The sequence below is a fragment of the Sebastes fasciatus genome, chromosome 10, assembly GCF_043250625.1.
Source record: "Sebastes fasciatus isolate fSebFas1 chromosome 10, fSebFas1.pri, whole genome shotgun sequence".
Classification (NCBI taxonomy): Eukaryota; Metazoa; Chordata; class Actinopteri; order Perciformes; family Sebastidae; genus Sebastes; species Sebastes fasciatus.
This window is the reverse complement of record NC_133804.1, coordinates 17,582,215-17,596,675: the sequence shown is the minus strand read 5'-3', so window position 1 is coordinate 17,596,675 and position 14,461 is coordinate 17,582,215. Positions and strand designations below refer to the sequence as shown.

Here is a 14,461-nt window from a genome sequence, read left to right as displayed (position 1 = left end):
AGAATAAAGTCATAATATTATAAAATAGTAATTTCACGTGTTATTTTCTTTTTTTCTCGTAAACTTCTGACTTTTTTCTCGTAATATTACTTTTTTTCTCGTAAAGTTATGACTTTATTCTTGCAATATTCCGCCTTTTTTTCTCGTAAAGTTATGACTATTCTCATAATATTACAACTTTTTTTCTTGTAAAGTTTTTTCCCTCAATGTGGCCATAATACTCCGTAGTACATTTGCACTTGGGCCCTCACTGCATTAGACTTATATAATATATACTTAGACTATAAACTGTGTTACCTTCATCACAATGCTCAAATGTTTTGTGGCTCCAGACAGATTTTTTATTTCTGTTTTTGCCTAAAATGGCTCTTTTGATAGTAAAGGTTGCTGACCCCTGCCCGAAGGTAAATCTAAGGGGTCACAAGATGATTTGTTTTATGACATAAAATTATGTTGACCTTTTGACTTTCATCTTGTGAAATATGGTCTCCTTCAATTTGAGGCTATAACATGTGATATGGGATTACAAGTAGACACCCATCACATTAATAGGGATGCACCGATACCGGATGGGATATTGGGTCGATACTGATTACAATAGCTGAAACCGATGTCGGTGACAATGGGGCCGATCTATTAAATTAAATTCTATGTTTATATACTATATACGTTATATACTGAAATTGTAATTCCTGTGGAAATTTTGACCAATTTGTTGCTGCATTAAACAGGTTCACACTTGAATTGTAATTCCTGTTAATTCTGACAATTTTTTTTGCCAAGTTGCCGGTGTACAATTTATTATTTTAATAATTAATAACAATTCAGTAAATTTATATCTATGTATTTTTTTTTACATTTTGTTTTTCAGAGCTGTGTTTAAGTCAAGCCTGATGTTTCCTTACACATAAAAGAATGATCCCCGTCACTTCAACACAGTGAGGCATACAGCTTATTAATTAAACACTGGTATCGGATCAGTACTCGGTATCGATACCCAAAGCCCAGGTATCGCTATCGGGACTGAAAAAGTCGGAACGGTGCATCCCTATACATTATTTTACGGGGTCACAAGAAAAAAAAGGTTTTGATTCAACTCTATTCCAATTTTCAACTGTTGAATTGTGTTGAATAATGCTGTCAAATATGTGTTATTTTGTCCTCCCTAAATACAAACATGGGCAGGGTTAATAGATTGTATTATAATGTACAGGTGTTCCCATTATTTTGTCCAAACCCTTTCAGTTGTTTACAACGTTGAGGTCATTAGTTGGGTTTAAAATGAAAAAAAATAAGTTACGTTTATTTGTCAGAATTTCTCTAATGTTTGCTTTTTTTCTTGTGAAATAGAGTTCAGCTTTACCTCTAAAACTTATTTACATGAAACAGTCTCTAAGAAGGAAGAACCGCTACCCTGCGATTTGATGCTTCGTATTAAGCGGTCATGAACACAAAAGGTTGGAAACCACCGGCTTAGAGGATACCAACTGTAGTGGTGATCACGTTAATCACCAAGAGAGTCCTGTGAGAAAACATTTTAGCATTATAAAGGATGCTCTATTCAAGACACATTCTAGGACCAAATGATTTATTTTATAAAGTGGTTGAAACAACAGTTTTGGGCATTTAACAAGAGATGAAAGGCGTGTTTTTAGCCACAATTTTAGAACGTGAGAAATCTGAAAATGACACAAAAAACAATCTAAAAATGAATTAGCAGTTAAATTGTATTTTCCCACCAAAATGACACATTAAAGGCTGTGTTTTGTGTGGAGCAAATTCTGTATTAACATATTGTACATGTGTGCCATTTCTCTCGTCCCCTTGTCTTTGTCACAGAAACAACTAGTTAGAAACATATCAAGTCTAAAAATATGGTACAAAAGGTACACACGCACACACACACACACGCACACACATACTTACACATACTTACACACACACACAGCTATACTTGTATGAAACTGAAGTACAGTGAAAGCAACTTTGCAGTCCACTCTTGGAGCAATGTAACACGGTATTCCGTCTATTTTACAGTCTCTATTCATCCGTTGTCACCTGCTCTACATAGTTCCCTTTAGAGCTGGAACCGCCAGCACAGATGTCCCAATCTATCAATGTTTTTATGCAGGACGCTGTGAATCGGTGCCACGTATCTCGCCACGTCACCGTCCCGTGAGAAATCCCTGCAGAACAGCCCCTTCTCTGAGCTGAAGACAAACTTCTGGGGCATGGGCCCGTTGCCTCTCACGTACTCCCACACAGCCAGGAGCAGCAGCCGCACCTCGAAGGGAGTGAGGTGGGGGAAGGCTTCGTGGACGTTGGCCAGCACAGGAGGCAGGAGCTGGCCCTCTCCCATGCAGGACACCAGGGTGCAGGAGGCCTGGAGGTGCCACGGGGAGTCTGTGGACAACGCCTCGCGGGACGACTCCCAGTGGGCCAGCAGAGTGGCCAGGAGGCCCCTGAGCACAGCTGAGCAGTAGCAGAGAGCCGGGCGTCCGGCTGCCACCACCTGAAGCAGGGGGAAGAGCACCGGGTGGGCCTCGAAGCAACGCCGGATGTAGATGTCTCGCTCCACCGTGGTGCGGGCGTGCTCTTCTGGCGGCCAGGACAGCTCACCGTTGGCCACATCGGGACAGACGTTTTCCACCATTGTAACTGCAATAACCTTGGCTGCCTCGGCGTTGATGGGCAGCGGCTCGTCGGGGTCAGACGGTGGTCGTGAGCCGTTGATGGAGCCGTTGAGACCAGAGGAGCTGCAACACTGGACTACAACGGTCAGCAGAGTCTGGACGTTCTACAGAGAGAAGAAAATGGTTGCGACACATTGTCAGTCTGCTGCAGCACACAAAAAACACATAAGTACAGTATCTAATTATTTTCAGGTGTAGTTGAGATAACAGTCACATACAGGATGCAATTCTATATATTTCTGCATCTTTGCAGTATGTGAAATATTCAGAATTTGCTTGGGTGGGTCACCCACATAGATCTACCTCCATCCAATATGTTATTGTTATTAATTTCCTGTCAAATATTTATGTGAAAATGTAGTTTCAAGTTCAAACTGATTGATAAGACTGCTGAAATGTGCATTCATGACCTACTTCAATGGGAAAAATCTCTGTTATCTAATCCACATTTTGCTTGAAACTGTGTTAAACTATAGTTCTCAAATTGTCGAACTCACCTGCATGACCCCCGACGGGTCAGGCAGCTGTATCTCAGTGCGGACCTTCAGCCCCTTGCCAATCACCCCGGCATGAAACACAGACCACACGCTGCCAGAAAAGTTGACGGTGGTACCGAACCGACAGTTGATATCCAGCAAAGATGCTCCAATGTCAGGAGACAAAGCTGGGGAAGGCAAAGGGGCACCAGACATGTCTGCGATCTGCCCTCCAAACAGGCCGGCGTTGCCTCTATGCAGCGCTCCCTCGACCAGCTGCTGAAGTACCGCTTTGAGTGTGAGCGGTGAATACGCTGCGAGACGGGACAGGAGCAGGACCGAACAGTTCACCGCCTCGGCCGCCTGTCCCCCGTCTCTCCCCACCTTCCCTCCTTCTCCTCTCCTCCGCAGCGCCAGGAAGAAATGAGTGACGGCTGCACGGGAGAGCACGAGCAGGTGTGCTGGGGAGGAGGCGCGAGGGAGTGGGCTACAGGACAGGAGGCGCACTGTAGCGTGAGATACAGGGGAGTCACCGTGGAGAAGGAGCGGGCCAAAATCATGGAGGTGTCCTGAGACTGCAGAGCCCACCTGGATGGCCATGGAGGACTGAACGCCGGCTGCTCCTCTTCTCTCCTCATCCTGACTCTGGATGGCTGCGGCAAGGTTAAGCAGCAGCTGCCTCAGCTGCCGAGGCCCTAGAGTGTGTGTGTGGATCTGGGCCACACAGCGAGTCACAGCGGCGGGAATGAGTCCCACCATGCAAGAGGAGAGTGTGGTGTGGAGCTGCCAGGCCAGAGCCAGCTCCTCTGGGTTGTGGGCCTGGGTGAGTAGCTGGCAGAAGGCCTCAGTGGCCACGCTGGGACCTCCATACACCGACAGCAGACACAGCAACTGGTGCAGCCAGAGGTGACGCTTCCTTTCCAGTCGCAGCGTCTCGGCACAGAGCTCTCCTACGTGAGACTGCAGCTCCTCCAGGAAGGGGATGACCCTCTGGGGCTGAGAGGAAGCGGGGCGATGGGGGTTGACTTCAGCTCCATCCGAGAGGTTGAAGACCAGTTTGTGGAGATGCAGAAGCAGCATCTGGAGGAGGCGATCGCAGCCTTCTCTGACACCTTCGTGAGGGGAGGGTGTAGGGCCGGAGATGATGACCGAGGCCGGGGTCGCCGTGTCTGCCAGAAAACGGAGGACCCGGGACCCTCCTGAGGGGCTCTGGCTGATAAGGTGGACAGCCAGGCCCAGCATGTTATCCAGTTCCTCTCTGGGGATGCCCTGCAGCAAGGCCTGCAGCTGGAGCAGGACAGGAGGGCGTAGCAGCTCCACCAGCTCTGCAGACACCGCACCAAAGAGGTTGGGGGACATTGCAGCCAGCTGCAGCAGAAACGGTACTGCAGCACGACGGAGTTGAGGGGAACTCTCCCAAGATGTTGAGGATGGAGTGGGAGACATGGGGCTTGACGGACTCAGGCTTTCCTGAAACATCCTGAGCAGCTCCTTCCTGATGCTGTCTGAGTGGTGCACTGCGAGATGTCCGAGGATTCCCACCACTGAGCCAATCTTTGGCACTCTGCTGCCTTTATCCTGCCCCATCACCATCAGCCCCTGGTCCTTAGCGCCATGAGAGCAGAAGTCTTTGAGTCCACATGCCAACACTCGGCTGATGATGGTACCCGGGAAGGCGGAGCCGATGTGAGCCACCACCCAGTCAAAATGCGGAGAGTGCTGAACCGAGGTGTCCAACAGCGCATCCACGCACGCGTCGGGGCACCACGCCAGCATGGCGGCCAAACACTGGGAGTAGGCCTCCATGAGAGAGCGGGTGGCAGCACAGGACATCCAGAGCTGGAGCAGCTCGTTGAGGCTGGAGGAGTGGGGGGCCACCCGGCGGCCGGCGTGCTTGCTGCTCAGCTGACCCAACAAGTCCACAGCCCAGGTGGACACTAGAGGGGCCCAGGCCCGGGGGTTGAGACGGATGAACTCTGACAGCACGCCGTGAACCTCCTACAGACAAACAGAAATACATTAAGATCATTTTCCGGGGAATTTCGCAATGATTATTATATTTTTATGAATGCAGGAAAACATTTAAGATTGCGAGAGATTAGGCAGGGTCTGGATCTCTTACTCTAGTGTGCCTATAAAACCAATTTAATGTTCTAATCTTTATAAATCTTTCAATATTTTCAAGATATGGTAAGAGTTTTAAAAGAAGTTCCATGTGTGTCCTCGTGTCATCGCACCTGTATGATGTCCTCCAGGTTGGAGCTGACCCCGGAGCTGGCATCGTTCTCCGTCTCCAGGTTGTGCAGGAAGGCGGAGACGTGCTCATTGTACACGCCCCTCAGGTGCTCCAGCACCGCCCCTCGACAGGCCGGGACCGAGCGCAGCAGGCGCACAGCACAGCGGGCGTGTTCCCGGACACTGAGCTTCCGGCCCTGAACCGTGTCAACGCCACTGATGAAGGACTTGATCTCCTGGGAGAGTTCCTGGGCGCTAGAGGGGAAGAGTGTACACGATGAAATGATGGGCAGAGTGGGAAGTTTAGTATCGACAAGCAGAAAATGACGAGGAAAAAGAGGTGTGTGTCTAGTGTCTGTCTATGTGTGTGAGAAGGGAAGGTTCTTTCAGACATAAAGATCCATTTATACATCACTAATAAAAAAGAGAACAACATATTTTAGGGCTGCGACTAACAATACTTTTCATTATCGATTACCATTTTGATTGACTAATCAAAAGTCAATCAAAATGAAGAAAATATTGATACACATGAGTATCGCAATATTATGTGTTGTGATACCGTATCGATTCTCCAAAACACCTTATCGATTTTAAATTAACCTCTTAAAAATTGGGCAGCTATTTGATCTTTCAGGCGGATGTAGCTCAGTTTTATAGCTAGTGAACGTAGAGCCATTGAGTGAAGATGGCATCATATGAAATAAGAAAACCTAAAGAATTCATTGGTACCAACCATGTCTTACCAGCTTATCGCGAAGGAGGCTAAAAAACGCTCCAAAGTTACACTTGGAGAGGAAAAACTGGCATGGCCTTTTTCAAAGGGGTCCCTTGACCGCTGACTTCAAGATATGTGAATGAAAATGGGTTCTATGGGTACCCCCGAGTCTCCCCTTTACAGACATGCCCACTTTATGATAATCACATACAGTTTTGGGGGCAACACAATGCAGTTTTTTGCATGCAGTGCGAATGTATTATTTTTGCCTATTCTATATTGGTGTATTTCTGGTGTGTTCTTTACACTATGACAGTTTTTCTAAAATAAGATTACAAAAAAAAAAAAAATCGCAATATAACGCCTTACTTACAGTATCGCAATATATTGAATTTCCTGTCATGATACGTATCGTATCGCAGGATTCTTGCCAATGCACAGCCCTATGCATGTCACTTGTTGTGGTAGACATTTTTCACTATTTTCTGACATCTGATACACTAAATGACTAATTAATGACAAGAATAATCAACAGAAAAGGGCAGTAACTTAAAATAATTGTTCTCAATGTACCGATCAATCGCTTAGTTTAAAGAAATCTCTTTATGGTGTTTTTGTGTTTAGTTTACTATCACATAAGACAAAGAAACCAAGCAAATCCTCATTATTAGGAAGATGTAACTTGATAAAAAAAATTTATGAAAAAAACATTAAAAATATCAAAAAAAAGTTAGATTAATTTTCTATCAATCAACTGATAGATCAATCAAAATAAGGAAATAATAAATAAAGGAAATAATCCTTAGTTGCATTGCAGCCCTAAAATATATTCCATTTAAATCTTGTACAAAATAAAAATCCTCAACATTTGCTGGATCTACAAATACTAGCTTTGCTCCAACTGATATCATTTTAAAGTATTTTTAGGTGTTGGTCAGAACAAACAACCACAGTAAAACAATACAGCTTATCATGTTTATATATGTGTTTTATAACTTTAACTGAAAAGTACTCAATGTAGCCTCTCTGGTTAACTCAGTAACTTTCAACATGAGCTATAGAATAGAATAGGAACATATAAAGGTCTAACAGTTAACTCTAATACAACATGTGTTAAAGTGCCTTTAGAGTCTGGCTGTAGTAGTTCAGTCAGCTTCCTCTCCTCCTCCACTACTCACCTCAGAGCATTGGTCTGCGCTGTGTGAGTGTGTGAGCTCTGCATCGCTTTCAGCGGACTCCCGTCCAACACCACAGACATCGTTTGGTCTTTTAACATTCAAGCGTCAACATCAAATCCTCCTCTCGGCTGCGGGGCTTCGATGTGACTGGTTGAGACCGCTTTTTGTTGTTGTTTTCTCTGTCTGTCCAGTTTCAGGACAGAAATACACCGAAAGGGCGCTCCAGAGCCGGATGTTGGGACTTCTTCGTCGGTAGAAAAAGAGGACGACTGACAATGACAGCCGACGTCACTGGCAACACCTAGTGGTACTGAGTGGAAGTGCTGTACTTATTTATTTATTTATTCAGCTGAGGGTTGTGTGATACAGTGTCAAACTAATACATTACAATACGATTAATATAAGAAAAAAACTTTTTTGGTATAAAAAGGTAAAAAAATAAAAAATAAATAAAAATAATTAGAAATCAGAAACAAGTTTATTTTCAAGTATGTTTTCATATACAAGCAATTTACACTGTTTAAAATGATTAAATGTGCAAAAGTGTTGACCAAAGAATGAGCATGATTGTTCACAGTATAAAGAAAAAAAAAGATGAAAGCTGATGGCTGAGTATGTATATATTCTTTTAAAGGTCCCATATTTTAAAAAGTAAGATTTTCATGTCTTTTATATTATAAAGCAGATTTAAGTGCTTTATAAATACTGTGAAAGTATCAAAGCGCTCAATATACAGAGAAATACACACAGGCCTTATTCAGAAATTGTGCGTTTGAAATAAGCCGTTAGGATTTCTGTCCATTTGTGATGTCACAAATATACAATATTTAGACCATTACACTGTTTTAAATGTAAACATTCTAAATGTGTTGCAATTCCGTTGCAATTCCGTTGAAATGCACTAAAACGGAGCATTTCAGACAGAGGGTAAATACAGGTATATTCAAGCAGACAGTATGAGGAAAATAAAGTTTTTTTAACATTACAGCATGTAAACATGTTCTAGTAGGAACACATAATACAAGTATGAACCTGAAAATTAGCATGATATGGGACCTTTAAATGATGCATTCATAAACTCAATCTAATACTAACAAAATTTATAAATTCTAATTTGACGATTAATAATTCTGTTTCCTTATTCTGTCTGTAAAAGTTGAATTATTTATTTTATTAAAATATATTTTAATAAATTGATAATACACACACAAACACACACAATTATTCATATACATTTAGTTCTATTAAAAGTTTAAAAAAAGAAAGACATATACACATGACAAGTTGTTAGAGCCCAAAATGTTGTTCTACTGTGGTTGTTTGTCCTGACCAACACACAAACATATTTTAAAATTATATCAGTGGGAGCAAAGCTAGTATTTGTAGATCTGTATCCAGCAAATGAAGGGTATTTTTCTTTTGTACAAGATTTAAATGGAATATATTTTATTATTTTTCTTTTATTATTATCATTATTATTATTATTATTATTATTATTATTATTATTATTATTATTATTATTATTATTATTATCATTATTATTGTCATTATCTATTTATTTTGACTAACATAGTGTTATTACTATTAGATGAAGCCAGCAACGTGAACGTTGACGTTTTGACGTTTGGTTGATGCTTTTATTCTGAAGGTCAGGAGCTCACCAGATAAACAGAGCAGAGATCAGCTGATCGCTCTCTGCTGCGTTTTGACATCTGACTCTTTGATGTCTCTTTGGTTTTGTTTCTGATATTTAACCGAGCTGTGGACATTATATTTAAAGGTAAGAGCACAGACTGTTAAAGCCATGGCAGTGGGCCGTGTTTCCGTGATGCTAACGTGTTGTATAGCTGATATATGATGTAACGTTGGCAACAAACGTTCGGATGATGTCAACACAGTGAAGCTAATCAGTAGCTTCCGGCTACCTTCATGTTGCGTCGCTTGCTGTAGCTTATATTGCTAAAACTTTAAAACCGAATGACCCACTTTGTCTACATTAACAGCATGTTGACAATTTAAATTATTGATAGCTCTTTATTAAAGCACAATCAAAATGTCTTAGGTGCTGGTTAACAATTATCTTGATAAAGATACGAACATTTAGACACACTAACGTTACCATCTGGTTCCCAATATGCTTCTTTGGCATTTTGACAACGAGTTACACCTATTGCAGTACAACGTGTAATACAACAGATCCTACCTTATGAAGGTTATAATATAACTGTACAGAGGTGTTGATGAAACTTTACAGTCATTTTGGAGTTTTGTGGTGCAGTTGAATTAAATAGCGTTGTACTGATAATAATAATAATAATAATAATGATAATGATAATGACAATAATAATAATAATAATGATAATAATAATAATAATAATAATAATAATAATAAAGTGTAAGAAAATATAAAAATTCTCAAAAACCCTGCATCCATTTTTAATTAATAGTTTACATGCAATGATTAAGTCAGTCAATACTTTATTTCACCTGTGTGCCCTCTCAGAGTAGTGCTATGATGTTGGATGTCACAGGGACTGTGATAAATACAAATGCAGAGCCCACTGTTCTGATTGCATAAAAAAGTAAACTTTTTTTACTCAGATTTTATGCATATGGTGATGTTTCTTTATACTATTGACAGTTTTCCTAAAATTAGAAAAATTGCAATATATCAACTTGCTTACTGTATCACAATATATCGCAATATATTGAATTGTAACCCTTGTATCACGATACATGTTGTTTCGCCAGATTCTTGCCAATATACAGCCTTAATAATAATGTAATTTACACGCAGCAAGCTAAAACCAATGCAGTCTAATACAACATACCTGCATCAAATCCTACCTCCATGATGGTTATAATGTTCAGTGTATAATACACTGACAGGTGTTTCTATTAATTTGTCCACCCCATTTATATCAGTGATGGTAGGATAAATAACAGAAACTTCTTTCAGTATAACACTACAGTGCAATTTAACAGCACCACAAACTGCAGCCTCCAAAATGATCATGAAATTGAATCAACTCCTCTCTAAAGTTATATTATAATATTATAATCTTCATGAAGGTAGGATTTATTACAGGACTTAGTCTTAGTATGAGACTGCATTTGTTTTAGCTAGGTGTACCAATAAAACTGGCATATAGATGTACTATATATACAGATGAGCTGTAATGACATGTGACACATCATCTGGGTATAATTGATAATCCACTTGTGATTATTATTAATACAAGGAGTGATCACACAATACCCATGGGAATAAAGATTATATTATTAGTACAGCATTAAATGTAAATATATTCTTAAGAAGTGCTGTGTTAGACTTTGATTTTTAGTGAAATGTTGGAGAATTTAATCTTTTTGGGAATCAGTTATTTAAATAAAACTATCTGAAAAATTTGTAGGGCCAAACTAGAGCAGCCACTGGTTTAATTATTAACAAATTATATTTTATAAACTGATCATATGTTGTTGTTTTTATGTAACTACTAACTATATCTGTCAAATAATTGTAGTGGAGTAAAATGTACAATATTTCCCTTTGAAATGTAGTCAAGTATAAAGTAGCATAAAATGGAAATACTCAAGTAAAGAACACATACCTCAAAACTGTACTTAAGTGCAGTCCTTGAGTAAAAGTACTTAGTTACTTTACACCACTGATAACATGATTTGTTCCTGCAGGAGCTGAAAGTCACCTGGAAAGTCAAACCAGTCGAAACCAGCCGAAAGAAGCACTGACATGGCCCCGACACTGGTTAGAAAATGGTCACCTAATCACAATATAGAAAATTAGACTATTTTTGGTTGTTTATTTTTTTGCTGTTCTTGTGTTCTATTATAGCAATTATATGTCATTATGCAACTTGTATAGTGTGTGTCCCATAGTGTAATGTATGTAACATTTCATTGAATGCTTTCAAGTCAAGTCAGTTTTATTTCAAGTAGATTATTTAACAATGATTATTTACAGTATTATTATTATTATTACAGTATTATTTACAGTATATAGTCCAACACCAGTTGGACTATATACTGTAAATAATCTTTGTTTAGCCCAGAGAGTCTGGTCACTGTCTGCAGTCTGTTGCCAAACAGTCTGTTACAAAGTCAAACATATTTTCTGTCTGATCTAATCCAAGTATGATGAGAAGCCAGAACTCGGGGACTTGATTGAGATCTTCCGTGGCTCCTATCAGCACTGGGCTGTGTATGTTGGCGATGGCTTCATTGTCCACTTGGCACCACCCTGTGAGTCACACACACACACACACACACACACACACACACACACACACACACAGACACAAACACACTGTCTAGACCAGTGGTTCCCAAACTTTTTCACGGCAGGGACCCCTAAACTGACACAAATTAGACCCCTATTTGATAGATTTAGTCCCGGGGTCCCCCGTCTGATAGGATTTTTTCTTTTAGATGTTTGATTACAGAAAGTGTATTAAACCAATGACCAAAATAGTCATTCATTCTGTCATTGTGTTACTTATGGATGGACTTGTAGTGAACGAACTCCACTTCGAAAACCACTGCTCGAGACTGCTACTCCGACACACTAACCGTCTCAGTCTGGAACATAAAACAGCCCAGATTCACTGTCACATGAAGTTTTTGAGACCAGAATTTCAGATTAGATTATTGGTTTGTTTGAACTGATTCATAATTCATAAACCATAAAATATGCTGCACAAACCCACACAAGTAACGTCTGTTTCTCCCTAGCTGAGGTCCCGGGTGCCGGCGCCAACAGTATGATGTCTGTTCTGACGGAGAAGGCCATGGTGAAGAAAGAGGAGCTGTGGGACGCGGTGGGAACCGACCGGTGGGAAATCAACAACGGCCTGGACAAGGAGTACGAGCCCCGCTCAGTTCGAGTCATTGTGAGGGAGGCCTGTGCCATGGTGGGCGAGGAGCTGCCGTACTGCGTCTTCAGGGGGAACTGTGAGCACTTTGCAAACGAGCTGCGCTACGGAAAAGCTGAGTCCCGGCAGGTCGGTGGATAAATACCTATGTTAGACAAAACATAAATACATTAAAGGAGTTCAAATGTTTGTGTTAGTGAGATTAAAACATAAAAAATCATAAAGATATTTCACCAAAAAAATAAGTAGGGATGCACCGATCCAACTTTTTCAGTCCTGATACTGATGGCGATACCTGGGCTATGAGTTTTAGTCCGATACTGAGTACCGATCCGATATCAGTGTCTAAACAATAAGCTGTATGCCTCACTGTGTGGAAGTGAGTGGGATCATTAATTTATGTGTAAAGCAACATCAGATTTGACTTAAACATTACTTTCCTAACTTTGTTAAACTAAATGTAACAAAATAAATACATAGATATAAATTTACTAAATTGTTATTTATTATTAAAATAATAAATCACCAGAAACACCAGAAACTTGGTAAAAAAAAAAATCTAAATTAAAAGGAATTATTTCATTAATTAGAATTCAAGTGTAAACCTCTTTAATGCAGCAACAAAACAGCCAAAACTAAAACAGGAAATAAAATTCCAGTATATAATGTATATAGTAGTAATGTATAGAATAGATCAGCCCCATTGTCACCGATATCAGATCCAGCTATATGAGTCAGTATCAGCCCGATATCCAATCCGGTATCGGTATCGGTGCATCCCTAAAAATAAGACAATAGAAAATTTACTCATATGAACAAGCAATTTATATTTTTTCAGAAAGCAGGCATGGTAAAAGTTATTATTAGTAAGTCAGTTACAATGGATTTCTATATAGAGTGAAAACCATGAAAACCTCTCAAACCTCTTTGACAGCAGAATCTATATTTCTGCTGTCCATTACATTATAATAGAGAAAGGAATATATGCTGGAATAATGTCCTGATATGTGAGTGATACATTTTCCGGAGTTGTGGAAAGTTTTAATGGAGTTTTGAAAGTGAAACAAACTAAAAGGTGTCTGTTTGTTTCCCTCTGCAGGTGCGTAAGGCCGGAGAAACCGTCATGGTGGCCGGTGCGGCAGTGGTGGTGGGTCTGGGTATCTTTGCTCTGGTGGGAGCTCTGTTTGGAGGCGGCAAAAAAGAAAACAAGAACACAGAGTGATTGATGTCCCGACTCAACCCGCCTGTTCAGGGACTTGATGAACGGATCACCAGCGAAGCCTAACTGGTAGACTTATCACGATCACTCACAGAACACCAATAAACATCTGTGATTAAGACAGGAATTTGGTTGATTTCTCTCATGTCTACTCAACTTTACCTCCATGTGTCCCTCATGCCTTTCTTCTGTTTGAATAACAAAGCTGGTTGGTTCAGGATCGGTGCCCTGTGTTTTTCAGACTTTTTAACATTTCTACAGAAAGCACAAACAAGTAGAACAAACAGTATTTCCACTAATTAAGCTGCCAGGATGAAATTTGTTTAAATGTTTTAATATGAACTGATTTTGAAGATGTATGTAGATAGTTTTTGGATTGTGTAGGATGTGAGAGGTTGGAGGGGTCTTTTCTATTGATGAAAACTAAAATGTTTTGCTGGTAGTTGTTTATGAAGAAATTATATTAGCTACTTGAGTCAAACCTTTGGAATAAAATCAGAATAATCTAATATGATGATATTGTGGCTAAATCTCACAGAACAGCCACATAATGTCAAATGTACTACGGCCTAGTGTTTATTGTAAAAGTACCTTGATGAACTGTGGGTCCTGGGCTGAAAGGACACATGTGGACTGTCATCTCTAATGAATTGCAATTTATCTTCCTGACATTTAATTGTTTGTAATTACTTTGAATAAATAATAATTTCTGTGATTCTGGATGGTGTCATTAGTGTCCCCTCACACCGGGTCGTAGTTCTGGAAACCATGTTGGCCCCGTCCGTTTTGGTTTTAGCTGCTCGCTTATTTCCCTCTGTCACTTTTTTCATTTGAATCTTTAAGCATTTGAATTAGAAGGAGCATATTAGTATTAGTGATGTAGAGATAAGCTACCTAATTTTATCCCTGAATACTCTGAAATCTTTCTGTTTTCATTTACAATATTTTTAAATTGCATCTGTGTCACCTGTCCATCCCAGACCCTCTGCCGATTTTAGTGATTTTACAGAATCATTTGTTTCTTACTGTGACAGTTCCAACCCTGTTGTATTG

At 40.3% G+C, this 14,461-nt stretch overlaps 2 protein-coding genes across 2 annotated transcripts; one reads left to right on the top strand and one right to left on the bottom strand.

The window, feature by feature from the left end:
* Positions 1–1,578: 1,578 nt before the first annotated feature.
* ints5 (integrator complex subunit 5) lies at positions 1,579–7,540 on the bottom strand. The gene is made up of 4 exons (XM_074648651.1): positions 7,301–7,540; positions 5,407–5,659; positions 3,191–5,167; positions 1,579–2,797 (listed from the first exon to the last, which is right to left on the bottom strand). The coding sequence occupies exons 1-4, from the start codon at positions 7,396–7,398 to the stop codon at positions 2,078–2,080; spliced, it is 3,048 nt and encodes a 1,015-aa protein (XP_074504752.1). The 5' UTR covers positions 7,399–7,540; the 3' UTR covers positions 1,579–2,077.
* A 1,385-nt stretch (positions 7,541–8,925) lies between these two features.
* LOC141775359 (phospholipase A and acyltransferase 3-like) lies at positions 8,926–14,123 on the top strand. The gene is made up of 5 exons (XM_074648649.1): positions 8,926–9,080; positions 10,994–11,066; positions 11,452–11,560; positions 12,050–12,318; positions 13,289–14,123. Exons 2-5 carry the CDS (start codon positions 11,052–11,054, stop codon positions 13,409–13,411), a joined length of 516 nt encoding a protein of 171 aa, XP_074504750.1. The 5' UTR covers positions 8,926–9,080; positions 10,994–11,051; the 3' UTR covers positions 13,412–14,123.
* Positions 14,124–14,461: the final 338 nt, after the last annotated feature.

What these genes read in the sequence shown, in the direction of transcription:
- ints5 (XM_074648651.1), bottom strand. Translation starts at nt 7,398, where the DNA reads ATGTTAAAAGACCAAACGATGTCTGTGGTGTTGGACGGGAGTCCGCTG. An exon ending in GCGCAGACCAATGCTCTGAG is followed by an intron (nt 5,660 to 7,300) that starts GTGAGTAGTGGA and finishes CTTCCCCTCTAG; the next exon opens with CGCCCAGGAACTCTCCCAGG. An exon ending in ACCCGTCGGGGGTCATGCAG is followed by an intron (nt 2,798 to 3,190) that starts GTGAGTTCGACA and finishes TTCTCTCTGTAG; the next exon opens with AACGTCCAGACTCTGCTGAC.
- LOC141775359 (XM_074648649.1), top strand. An exon ending in TGTCCACTTGGCACCACCCT is followed by an intron (nt 11,561 to 12,049) that starts GTGAGTCACACA and finishes GTTTCTCCCTAG; the next exon opens with CTGAGGTCCCGGGTGCCGGC. An exon ending in GAAAAGCTGAGTCCCGGCAG is followed by an intron (nt 12,319 to 13,288) that starts GTCGGTGGATAA and finishes TTCCCTCTGCAG; the next exon opens with GTGCGTAAGGCCGGAGAAAC.